The 13,559-nt window shown below is 39.1% G+C and overlaps 1 protein-coding gene across 2 annotated transcripts; it reads right to left on the bottom strand.

The window, feature by feature from the left end:
* Positions 1–223: 223 nt before the first annotated feature.
* On the bottom strand, positions 224–13,414 carry Lis-1 (LisH and WD40 domain-containing Lis-1). 2 transcript variants are annotated; one of them, XM_083105683.1, is made up of 8 exons: positions 13,260–13,403; positions 11,495–11,752; positions 8,452–8,598; positions 3,765–3,918; positions 3,418–3,624; positions 2,927–3,337; positions 2,492–2,840; positions 224–2,352 (listed from the first exon to the last, which is right to left on the bottom strand). In XM_083105683.1, exons 3-8 carry the CDS (start codon positions 8,487–8,489, stop codon positions 2,279–2,281), a joined length of 1,233 nt encoding a protein of 410 aa, XP_082961809.1. In that variant the 5' UTR covers positions 8,490–8,598; positions 11,495–11,752; positions 13,260–13,403; the 3' UTR covers positions 224–2,278. The 2 variants fall into 2 exon arrangements, with proteins under 2 accessions (XP_082961809.1, XP_082961808.1); XM_083105682.1 differs by lacking the exon at positions 11,495–11,752 and having other exon boundaries at positions 13,260–13,414.
* Between the last annotated feature and the right edge of the window lie 145 nt (positions 13,415–13,559).

Raw genomic sequence — 13,559 nt, 5'->3', positions numbered from 1 at the left:
ATGCGTGTAGATTAATACGTATTGCAAAGTTGGGAAAATTCTTAAATCTACTGCTCGATGAGAACTACAGAAATTCTAGCCGAAAATTAACAGAAATATTACGCATTCGATTAATATACGCAGATTAATACGAGAAATCTGCAAATGTCGGAAAAAGAAATGGGCTTTAAGAACCAGTATGCGAATCATAGGTGATGATATGTAACATACGATCTCACACAACTTATAGTGACAACTCTGTTTATTATTCATCAAAATAATTTAGTACCACATTAATTGAGGAGGTATCTCTTCTCAGGGGTTTGTATTTGTTTTATATTCGGCTCTGAAGGCTGAACATGGGAGAAACAGTAGGAAAAGACGATTAATAAATGTTTGAAAAATCAATCTTAATTAAGCGATTATCGATTAATGATTTACACGTATTTTTCATATCACGTGTGTGATTATTCCTCTTTATCGATTGCCTGAATATTGGACGCATGTGTGTTTGTATGTGTGTGTGGTCAATCAATCGTTAACTTTGTGTTTCTCTGAAGTTTATTCTCTTATTTTCTTTCTACCGTCTAAATTATGTCTGCGCGCTATCACTAATAATAGTTAAAACTAAAAGATACAACTAGTACCAATACACACCTCTTTCTTCACTTGGGATCCACGCAATGAACTATATGCTGCCAAACTTTTAGATGCATTATGCGTTGCATTAAATCATTTCCCATCTCTTCTCTTCGTTTTATTTGAACATTTTTAAATTTCAATTGTTGTACTCTCTAAATTCGGCTGTGCGTCTATTGTAACATTATTAATAATACACAGTGAATTTGGACGTACACGAGTACACAAGTCTATTTTTCATTGTCGCCATTTTTCGTCTCGATTATTCAAGTCTCATTAGATAAGAATCTCTCGATTCTCTACAAGTGTGTGTTTTATTTGAGAAAATAAATAAATATGAAGCACTGCATATATATGTTTGTAAAATTCGATCATCGATTTGACGTCTTTTGACTTTATGAGATTCGATTATACGTAAATGTATGTAATGTATAATGGAATTCACATTGCAGGGACACGCATTTCGATGAAAAAAAGAATCTGATTTATACGTTTAGACATGTAACAATATATTTATTTATCCGATTGAGAGACAGAATTTTTTGGCATACTGTTTTTTTTTATCTATACCATTGTCATTTTATTTGCGACGTTACACATTACGTGTGTCCCGTAAAATAAATTTTTATCAATGCGGCAGACATATGATATATAACAACTCAATATCTATCCAAATACACGCGCGAGTTGACATTAGACGAGACCATTGACGCTCGGTACTTTGCATAGTACAAAGCAATACGCGTCTATGCGTGTAATATGTTTATATATTTGTGTATATATATTTATATATATATTTATATATGAGTAAAGAAGGAGCGGAGCATCTTTTTCGTTCTTTATTCTTTCTAGAAGAACTCTCGAGGAGAGCGCGCGAATATAAATGACAACGAATTCAATGACCGTCGTGTACATAGTTTGCGCGAAGATGGACACCACAGCCGAAATTTTTGCCACCGTCGATAGAGGACTGAAGAGATTCGATTTCTCTTATGCAAGATCATAATCGAGGAGGACGATCTTCTCTCTTTTTCCCTTTTCATGTATGTGTGATCAGTTGTAATACTTTAACAGATACATTGTATAAGCACAGGATTGCGAAGAGAGGATAAGAGAAAATAAAAAAAGGAGTTATACTCGTCATCGACATCGAATTTCACGCTGCGTAAAGACACGTATTATGTACAAAATAATGCCTATAATTGCACAACTGTCTAAAGGAATATAACTCTTGTAATTGTATATGGCATTAATACCCCCCTCCCTTTCCCCTCTCTCCATCTATTCCGCGTTCGTAGATAATCCGTAATGCGAACTCGTGGGAGCGTCCTCTCGATCATTTGACCCTTACGACTGTCTCTCGATTCACTCTCCTCGAATAGTGCAGTTCATTGCCGTAAAACGATGTATTGTAATATAATCACTAATTATACTTTATTATAAATTAATTAAAGAGTTCTTAATCATACGTGTTTATGTGTGTGGTTTATGTATAATAATAATAATATTAATATTAATAGCATATGTACGATAGCTTTTGTAGCAGCTTACTCTTTCGGCCGATTCCATTAAAATGGACGCGTGTTCGTCTTTTCTCTCATTTTCATACTCCCGTTCTCTTCCGTTCGCGATGTCTGAGGGAAAATCTAAAATTCGGTGACTAGCGGCACTCCCAGATCTTCACCGTTTGATCAACGCTCCCGGTGACAACGTAAGGATGATTTTTGTGGAAATCTACAAGAAGTGAGTACAATATTATCGAGAATAAACTCTTTCATTTATCTATATAAGAATAATAAAAAATTACTCGTAAATAAAGCATGTTTTGCAAATTGAGAACGCAAGGAGCGTAGTAAGGAACAAATATACAAACCGACAGAAGTGCAGAAGTGAACGTGCGCTTCGAGGGTCTTCATCACTCGTTTGTTGCGCGTATCCCAGACTCGCAGCGTTTTATCGTCGGACGCGCTGACGATAAACTTGCCACCAGGATGGAAGACGATGCATCGCACCCAGTTGTCGTGTCCAATGAGAGTGAAGAGACACACTCCGGCGGCGACGTCCCATACGCGAATCGTTTTATCCCGAGAGCCGGACGCGAGGAAAGGTCCCTCGTGCGCGCCCTTGTTATCCGCTCCGGCTGCCGCGTTAATCGACGCTCTCGCGCTTTCCGGCGCCCATGCAATGCATTCGACTACATGTTCGTGTTCTCTAAACTCGACCTGACATCGAACGATTTTATTACGAATATAAATATTGTATTATAATTATCTAGAAACGGACAAAAATGTATGTCTCGTCGAATTACCTTTGTCTCTTTCGTGGCTACGTGCCACACTCGTACAGTCTGATCGTTTGAGCAGCTAGCGATGAGCTCGCCGCATGGGCTAACTCGTGCCATTCTCACCCATTCTCTATGCCCGGTGAGCGTTTTCACGCAGTAGCCGGTCGCTACTTCCCAGATCTTGATAGTCTTATCCCTAGAGGCGCTCACTACGAAGTCACCCTGTGGCACAAATGCGACCGAGTTGACGTTATGATCGTGGCCGTGCATGGTCTTGACGCAGGCGAACGACTGGTGGAAATCCCACAATTTGATGGACATGTCCGCGCTACAGGAGGCGAGCAATTTGCCCGAGGCGTCGAACGCAATGTCTTGTACGCTGTCGGTGTGACCTTTTAGCGTTCTCTCAAAGTCGCCGCTCTCGAAGTCCCATACCTTTTAAGGAAGAGGATAGAGAATAAGCGTAAAAAAATACACGTTTCTCGAGAAATGCGATAAACGTAAGTTGCCCTCACCTTAATGGTGGCATCTTCGCTGGCTGATACTATGAGACTAAAAACAGGATGGAAAATAACTCTATTAATGGGGGCTCTGTGTCCGGTCAAACTGAACTTTTCCGGCGGCCTCGGTATCCATTCGGACGGTGATCTCTTACCACGCGTCGGTGCGCCTTCTATAAATTCTTTTTCAGCTTCGGAGAGTTTAGATTCCAATTCCATTACCTACAATATGTCATTCAAAAGGTTACTCAGCTAATTCAGCAATAAATAGGAATAAATCCTTTTGCGACAATAGCATAGAATCAAAAGGGAAAGAAAGAGAGAATTTTTGTCAATTTTCTTAAATGAAAAAAATTGTATACCTTCTTCTGCAATCGTATGACCGAAGTCCACTTCTTTTCCAAAAGACCACCGTACTTCCTCTCCACTTCTCCTGGCATATCGGCTTCCTTTTTAAATGCCTCCAGTGCATCTTGATAGCCATTAGTGCTAAGATAGTCCGCAATCGCCTTATTTCTGAAAGCATCAATTTGCATTTATAAGTCAAGTGTAAAAGTAACTGTTTCTTCTCTATTTTCATAAATTGTTCTTTTATTAGTCGAATAAATAATTAAAATCTCTCGAAAAAATTTGTCAAACTTTATCGTTTGCGTCGATCTCATTCACATGCCCTTTCTCGCCAGGTACTGCTGCAAATGAATTAAAAGAAAATAACAGAGAGAGAGAGATGTAGCGCGATAGCTTTAATCTCCAATTGTTTCGCGTTGGCGTCGGCCTCCTGTTTATGACGTAGAGATAAAGATAAAACGTCGGATAAAACCTGCGATCCGGCACAATAGAAGACGGGGGAAGAGGCCGTAAGGCAAGTGTTGGATACGTGGGAAAGAGATTGAAAGTCGGGCAAACTTGTATGCCAGGGTGAAAGGCCTCGAGTCGGCCATTCGTCTCTATTCACCTGACTTTTCTCCACATGATGGCAAATTATCGCTCGCGGGCCTCGCAATCTTTGTTTTGCGATTAACGCGTGACGCGTAAGGGCGACTCGTTCTAAACGTATGTAATCGAAAGAAAAAGGGGAAAAACGAACCTGTCTTAACGAGAAGTGTTGCAATCGCTGAACCATGTGTCAATGTACTAAACTGGTTTGACATTCATTCTAATGAATGAGAGAAAATCCATTCTGACTCTACAGCATGATTCAAAAGTTTCTTGAGAACAATACAAGTATTTATATATTGCAATAATGCAGATAATGATAAAAACCACTGATATATTTTTGTATCTCACTGTGTTAAATTAAATATGATAAAGGTATAAGTATTTAACGTATATAAAATTTTTGACAGACAATAGAAAAATTCTTATAATAAATTAAAAGTATCATGTTATAAAACACTCTTGGGATCACTTAAGAATAAACTAATACGATTATCTATTAACTGATACTAGAACAAATTAGGAGTTGGCTTTTCTTTACACAATCGATACTGAGCTAATATAGACTCAAGTAATAAAGTTCCAATAACTTAGCCGAAGATTAGAAGCTCTAAAAGATGAAGAAATAGTTCTAAATGCTATAAAAAACATCAATATATATATATATTGATGTTTTTTATAGCATTTAGAACTATTTCTTCATCTTTTAGAGCTTTTCTTATTAATCTCTTTAATATATATATATATATATATATATATATATATATATATATATATATATATATCAATAATTTCGTACTTTTCGGGAGAAAAAATTCATAATTTATGAAACTTATAGTGTACTAAATTTAGAACGCTGTAGTCATACCGTAATGCCACAATCTGCGTAGTTAATTATATGTAATTTGCGGAAAATTAAGAAGGAATCCGCAAAGGTGGATAATGACAGAGGTGAAAAATTCATAAGAAGCTTATAGAGCGCGGTGTGAGAAATTTTATATCACACACGCACAATATGCTAGCGGCAGATGTTATTTGCTGTAGGTATGGAGGTAGGCAAAGAATGATTCGAGAGAGGCAGACAGGTAGCTTTCATTGTGAGGGCGGAAGGCGACCCGTCACCGCTACTTGAATTCTTCTTGCGAATTCCTCGAGTTCACGCGGGAATGAAATGGGAAACGAGGAAGATCTCGAGCCAAGTTTCTCTCTGAAAAAAATAAGAAACGAAAGTAGAGTTTAGATATTCGTTATAACTGGCTGTATCCGTGCGAAAGTCACGGCATTCGAAATTCATTTCGTCGATACGAGCGATGATCGATAGAAACGAACGAGAACGAGGTTTAATTTATTCAGAGCTACAGATGGAATTTGCTTTGTTAGGAATATCTAGGACTATAGACTTAGGATATATTTACTCACGATTCATTTGCAAATGATGATGAGACTGAAAATATTTTTCTTCATAATCGAGGGCAAGTAAAGGCGAGAAGACATTTAGTTATGTCTCGTTATGTCTTTCTTGAGTTTTTCGTTTTTTAAAAATTCCCAAAAATGAATTCTTGAAAATGAATACTTACAACAATCAATTAAACTCATGTCATTTTCTGATCGTTTCTCTCCCCTCTCGTTATATAAATTAAAAATTATATAATGACATTTTCAGAGATGCTCTTGTATATAATGATATAGAGGTAAAACCTTTAGATGTTTTTTCTTTAGACACAACAGCTTAGTTTGTTTCTTTCTTTGCGAGGGGTAGATCAAACCATGATATTTTAAAATAATGTCCTTGCTCCTTAATCTAAAGATGATTCACATGAAAATAAACGGGAAATATGAGATGGAAGGTAATTTATTCCTTCTGATTCTTTGCACAAATAGACGCTGATATCAATGTAAAACGCTGTAATTCGCTATTTAAGCTTCGAGTAAGCATATCAAATTGATTTCCCTCAACCTGCAAACCTCTCCTATTATATACATGTATAATCAGATTTAATTTCGAGATGTGCAAATATGTAGCAAAAATAATTTTTCTTATCTTAGCCTTTTGAGATTTTATAACAATCTTTCAGTATACTTTTTCAAAAATATGAAATATTTATTATATTTATTTTTATATTAGTACTATATGCGACGATATTGTAAATATCATAATTATCTTTACAACTAATTTAAGAAAATAATAAAAGAGCTTCGATAAAGCTGGAGTATCTAAAGAGAATCTCACAAAGACATCTAAAGGTTGAAAGGTCAATTCATATTACGGAATAATATACATGGGATACTGACTATCCGCACGACACGAAAAACTACAAGCAACCACCCGGCGAAAATTCCCCTGTTATAAACGCTAATTGCCTCTCTCTAGTGCACCCTCGTATCATTTTACAGGAAGTCCGAAAATGAGAGACGCGCAACCTCTAGAGAGAGGTCGCGGAGGGCGTTCTATCTAAATCCAAGGTGGAAAACAACATGGATGCGACGACCCGACACCTGTGCTGATCGATGAGAGGTCTCTCCCTCTTAGCCAGCTGGCGGGGGAGCCAGTTCCTCTCTCGTTCTCCTTCTCGTTTCGCTCTAAAGGTTCCACCGTCGCCGATTCGTCCTATCGATCGTGCGGTACGCGCGTGCTCCCTCGACGGACACCCTCACCACCGGCCGTCATCCCCCCGAACATCCCGCCCCAACAGGATCGACGAGAGATTTTGCGTCATAAGAATTAACTGGCATAGATCGGAGGACGAGATCGATGCTCGACGCATCGTCGTGGGGTTGTGGTATACGTAGAGCGCTCACACAAGGAAGGCGAAAACGGAATTAATTATAAATTGTCGCTTGAATAATCCAAGAGTACGATTCGAAGGGTCGTGCAATTCGATTCCCGTGGAAATTCCGATACTTTCAAGTGAAAGAAAAAAATCGAGAAATAAATTCTAATAATAATTTCCACGGAATCTTACCAACGAAATGTATATTTCTATAATTTTGATATCAAACAATACTTATCGTAAGCACGTTTCAAACATATTCCTCGATTTAGACGAGAGGAAAGCGAGATTCGATTGCCTCAATATTCCGTGCAACATTGAGGACGAGAAGAGAAATGATCAGTGTCGCGCAAAAACGCGCGTTGCGTCGAGAGATAAGGATGAATTAGGGACATGGCGAGATAATGACAGCGATTGGCGTTCGATTCTCTCGCACGACAGCGCTCGGACAGGAAATACAGTCACACACGCGCGGAGCGAGTGCCCGCGAGAGCCGAAGAACTCTCGCGGATCGTTATTCGAATGACTCACGTCCACGTCGGGTTTCTCTCCTGCGTGAAATCGAAGACTGGAGGCATGGGAAAATTCAAGAGCGTCTCCCACGCGGTTTATGCGCCCACGATTATGCAAAATAGAACGAACTAATTACATAGTTTGCTTATTAACACCCAATGCCAATTAACGATGCCAAGGTAGCTCGACAGATTATCGCATAGTAATGTAATGACATTCCTAGTATGCATAATAGTGAGGTATAATGTGTATTTTGTTTGTTTACAAATTACAGAATATTTAAATAATAGAACAATGAGAGATTTTCTCTGATAAATTTTAGTACCTGGAGAAGATTTTAAGATTTCCTAGGTATATTTAGCTAAAAGAAGAAAAAAAATGTCATCAGAAGTATTTTAAAATATATGTAATAAATAAATAAATAAATATTGCGAGATTTCAGAAATTCTTTCTCATGCATTCTAGGAATGTATCTGCGAAGAGAAAGATTGTGGAAACGATATGCATCCCATTTGTGCAAAATACATAAAAAGCAGGTTGAATGTTGTGAGAGAATTTTAGCGTAGGTGGATAAATAGTACGTAGGCGGTGCGAGATACACGAAGGGGAAGCCTTGCGTATTTCCTCGATTGATCCGTTCCCGGACTGCAGCACGCGTTCGCGTGCACCACCCCCGCGGACGTAGAAAGAGACGTAGATGTAGAACGCATTTCCAGAAGAGAATAGGGGAGCCTGGCGTGCGTCAAATGTGCGCGGAAACGTGGAGATCGTCGAATGATAGCGCTGATCGAAATTATCGACGAGAGACGAGTTTCATCGAGAGACTTACAGCTCCTCCCTCTGACGTTGAGACAGCACCATTTTCATGATCCTCGGTGTGTGACCCGTCTGGATACCTCGATGGTGATTCCGCGGAGCCGCGAGTGGGTCTTCCAGTCACCTCTCAACGACTTCAGTGCCGCGTCATCGGCATCGCCTGTGACAGAAATTATGTTACGCATCATTCTTAGATATATGTGCACAGAGTTTACATATATGCACTTGTAGTTTTAATTTATCTTTGTATATGTCATTGTATAACGTTCAAATTAAGCGAAGTATTAAATTTGAATTGTAATTGATAATTTGTTCCAGGAAAAAAAACTTGACAAATTACTTTGTAAGATATATTAATGCAAAAAAGCGAGGTATAATAATAAAGGTTTTTTTGATGTATCAGAATCTTGCGATATTTTTCTCAATCATACGCAATTACTTCAAGAGAAAAAATTCCGTGCGAACAGCTGATTCACCTGCTGTCATAGTTTATTCCTATTAATTTCCTATGACCTGGCCATACATTGTATTAGTCCTATGTATTTTTTCATCGCGGGGAAGGAAACTTTAAGACGGCGATAGATTCGTGAGAGCTATTTCCGCGGATATAACGCGCGCAATATATACATGTCTGAAATCAATGTGTCGCGTGGTTTATTTTACTTTCCATCGTCGCGCGCGGGAGAAATCAGCGTGGATTGAATCAGTGTCGCTCGCCTCGGAGCCGAGCTTCGTGTCGCTCGCACGAAAGCGGTCGCTTTCGTGATAAGCTCAGACGGCATGATTTTGCCGGATCGATAACACTTTTTTCATCGCGCTGCATCAAGGGTGCACGAAAGGGAAAGGGAAGGCTTGAAAAGTGAAGCACGCTATCACGATGATGACGTTACGATAACGGAATGCTTTTATGGGAGCACGGTCGCGGTGTTGCTTTACCCGGAATCGGAAGTATCGACAGTCAACGGCGCTAAATGAGTTATCCGTGTTCAAAGTATATCAATTGTCGAGCGTTATCTGCTGCAAAAGTAGAAAAAAATTAAATTTGAATATTTTGTTCTTTACTGAAAAATAATCAATAGGGTGAGCTACGTAACTTGACTGCCATGAATATTTAAAAGAAAAAAACTTCTCTTTTAATTCTCAAAAGAAAAAATATGAATACTGCTGAACAAAATTAACGCATTTTTTTCACTTTTTCTTTAAAACTTTTCATTGAAATTTAAATATCAACTTTTAAAGAAAAAGTGCAAAAAAAATTATGCGCTAATTTTGTCCAGGAGTATATATATTACAGATTTTCGGTTTTCTGTATTATATTATTCGAAACGATAAAAACTGATGTATTAACTTAAATTAAATTGATATAATCTGGATTAATAACAGAACAATGGAGATAATATAATCGAATAATATAATTATAATTAAATCCTGCATTTATAATATGTTGAAATGATGACGCTATAACAAATCTCTCACGCTTCGATGACAAATTTTAATTTCTTCTCGATACAATAATTATGTTAAAAAATACTATAAATATAAACCATATAAATAATTTTAAATTAAATATATATATAATAATTTTATAATATTAAAATAATCGATTGATACGATTAGTCGCGCGTTCATAATATATGTATACAGCTGCCAAGTAATAATAATTTTTTCGCGCCTTGACACATTTTAATTTTTCTTCCAATACGATAATTATATCGAAAGGCATAGTGAAATAATTTTTTACGGATCGCGCTCGATAAGATTCCAAATTGTCCACCTAAATGCGAAGTGAATCGAGTTCCCCGAATAAGGAAACAATCCGGAGGAAGGACCTTGAGGGGCTGTAAAGGCACGCGTCGGCGCAGGGCGTCGCGACGCTTCCACGGCGATGGTTATCCGTCGCGCGATGCGCCGTGATCGATAAACCGCGCGAGGGCAGCCCGCCCACCCCTTTCCACCCCCACCCACACCCCCTCTCCCTCCGACGCGGCGGTCGCGGCGTATATTTTCGCCTTGCGGCGCATTTAAATATTCATAACAGACCTCTTTCTACCTCACGGCAACATTGCTGTAACGTTAAGCAGCGTGTTATGCGATCGAGATTGAGGAGCGAGAAGTAGCCTCTACGTTACAGATACGGAAAAACCCCTTGATCTTTCTGATGTTTCGATATATGTGTAATAATAATGATAACGTATTATATAAAATTCTATAAATTATATAATTGAAATTTGAATCAACTGCTGAATTTGTATAAAAATTTTAATAAATTAATTATATATATATTTAATATATATAATGTAATATTATATATTATATATATAATATGTATGATATGTAATATTATATATTATATATAATTTAATCTTTTGGAGATAATTTTATCTTGGAAAAAATGTTACAAATATTAGAGAAAAAAAATATATGAAAATGGAATAAAAATAATTAAAAAAATAAAGATAATATGCGTATCTTTCACTGAAATATGAATAATGGTATTAATCATACAAGATTACGATATACTTTGTTCGAAAAACAAAGAATCTTGGATTGCACGCGTCGTTGCGTATAAATACACGCGACGCGGTTGCGACGCCGATGAAAAGTTGAAAGTAACCGCATATAAATGAGAAATACACATAATTTACGATATTCTTGTTGCAAATACGTTCACGATAATATACAGGAATTCTTTCCGGAGTTTTTTGTCCGTTCAATCCTGAGCGGTCAAGAGTTCTTGGCGAAAAATAAGAGATCTTCGCGAAAACATTGTTATTTTTCTTTTTCGTAGATTATGATATAGTTTTATAACAATAAATCGCGCGCAAATAATTTTTCGAAAATTATTAAAGAGTAATTTTTTCAATAAATTATTCACTTCAATAAATTACTCACATATTTCTCTTCTTATGTAAACAAATATTTTTTATAAATAAATTAATTTTTTCCAATTTTTACACACGTTGAATTTGCAATTCATTTCAAGAGAAATAAATGTTGTAGCGATTGTAGCGATCTCTAGTTTTTTGTATTTTTATCCAAATGGTTTGTTTACATACCTGAATAAGAAAATATGTAGTAAAGTAACAGAAGCTGCATAAAACGCGTGACGCAATCGTAAATTCTTATCACTGAATCAACGGGCTTTCTATACCGTTGTTGATCGATCTTTCGATCGTATTAAATTTCGTTCTGTTATATCATCGGTCCAGGTGAGTGACTGTCGACTCTTTCTTGACCTCGCGAGACACTTCGATTTGTTTTACGCTGGCTTGTCGATTAATTTACTTACACACGGTGACGCATAAAAATGCCATCTGATAAATAGAGATCAATCGATCGATTAGACCGCTATTGACGCAGGGAAAGCGGTCTATCTTGAAATCATACACTCTAATCGATCCTTAAACTTTCACGACAGAGAGCCCCGTCTAACGGAAACCGGTTACAGGAACTGTCATCGCGTGACACACCAATAAAACCACGTACATATCTTGGTCATATCAAGGTTTACATCTATTTAGAGCCTTAAGGCAACTACAGTCGATTATTTAAATGAGATAAAGGTCGAATTTAATGAGAAATTCAGTTTTTATTAATTTGACGCGACCGAGCTCGAATTTTTTTGTCATATTGCGTTAATTCTACTCCAAGTTAATTAACGTGCGCGAAATTTGAGACAATCAAAGTCCGAATCTCTTGTTCGAATCGTCGCAATTTAATTATAGTGTAGCTATTGCAAGATTCATTCAATCGATCGTGCAATTAAGCAAGGCACACTCTTGGCAATTACAATATAAAAAAAGATAAAGCTAACGCGGAAGTAGGAGCCAAGAGATCAACACTTTCTACAAAATTACGTTTGTCCAGAATCGTGAATTTGTCGCAAGATATTTAAGCTATGACTGAGAAAAAAAACGATAAATAATATACGTAATATGCAGTACGCAGGGCGAGTAGTAGACCGGAAAAGCATTGACCGACGATGGTGGCATCGACCACCCTGCGAGGTCGAAACAACTTCGATTGAACTCCAACATAAGATCTTAAAGTTGAGGAAATTGAAGATATTCCGAGAAACTGCTCTTATATCATTACGCTAATATTGCGCGAGATAAACGTGAAGATTGTGAAAAAGATTGCTCGAAAAATCTCTTCGAATCTCGATTCATGAACGAAGTGACATCGGTAATTAATATCGCAAAGGTCTCGGGCTAATTGCTCGATCGACAGGTAGAAACAGAAGGAGAAAGACAGGGAGAGAGAGAGAGAGAGAGAAAGAAAGAGAGAACGGAGTCGCGCGATGACAGCTGATCGCGCATTATCAGAGTCGTCTGTCAAAAGTGCTCGCGTATCATTCGCTCGAAACGCCCGGATAAGATAAGGACGCGCCGCGGGAGATCCCTGCCGAAGGATCGCGAAACGCGGCAAGGGCGCGGATCGCCATCGTCACGGCGCGCACCTCGTCGCGGCGAAAAAATCAATTCGCGTTCGGTGACGTGCGACGCGCGAGGGCCCGTCCGGAGCGAGAGCCACCGCGTCGCGGGCTGCCGGGATGACGATGACGGTGACGTTCGGACGTTCGTCGCGACGTCGGGAAGCTGCGTCGTCGCGTAAATGATACGCGGCGACGAGAGTCGGTCGAGCGAACGCGCGATACGCTCGTAATCGCGTTTGTTGTAGATCGCGCGCGGCCATTTTGCCAGAACCCGTCACCCAGTCGGGGCCGCCGTCGGCCGCTTCTCGGCCGCCGCGAACTCGTCCAAGGAGGATACGCGGCGCTTTTCTCTCGCCCCCGCGCCGAGTACTCTCGCGGATACTCACTTCTGTTTCACGGAGCAGCAGCAACAGAGGGGGATGGACGACGAGGCCTGAGGCGACGAGGCGAAATTTATACGCGTGAAAACCGGGCAAGCGCGACTATCGACGAACACCTCGGGATCACTTCTGCGATCGGACTGGGCCCCGCGAGGTGGCGTCTGCGCATTTCCGGCGCATGCGCCGGCGCCGCCGCCGACGCCACCGCTCGGCGCGTCATCCCCGACCGCCGCGGGAACCTCCGCGCCCTCTGGCGGAGGGACTTAAAATCATTTAAAGTGATTCCAACGATCCAACGATAGATGG

This window comes from Camponotus vicinus, unplaced genomic scaffold (assembly GCF_025532165.1).
Source record: "Camponotus vicinus isolate PSW18456_S1 unplaced genomic scaffold, iyCamVici1.0 SCAF_8, whole genome shotgun sequence".
NCBI lineage: Eukaryota > Metazoa > Arthropoda > Insecta > Hymenoptera > Formicidae > Camponotus > Camponotus vicinus.
The sequence above is the reverse complement of the archived record's forward strand: the minus strand, read 5'-3'. Positions and strand labels throughout refer to the sequence as shown.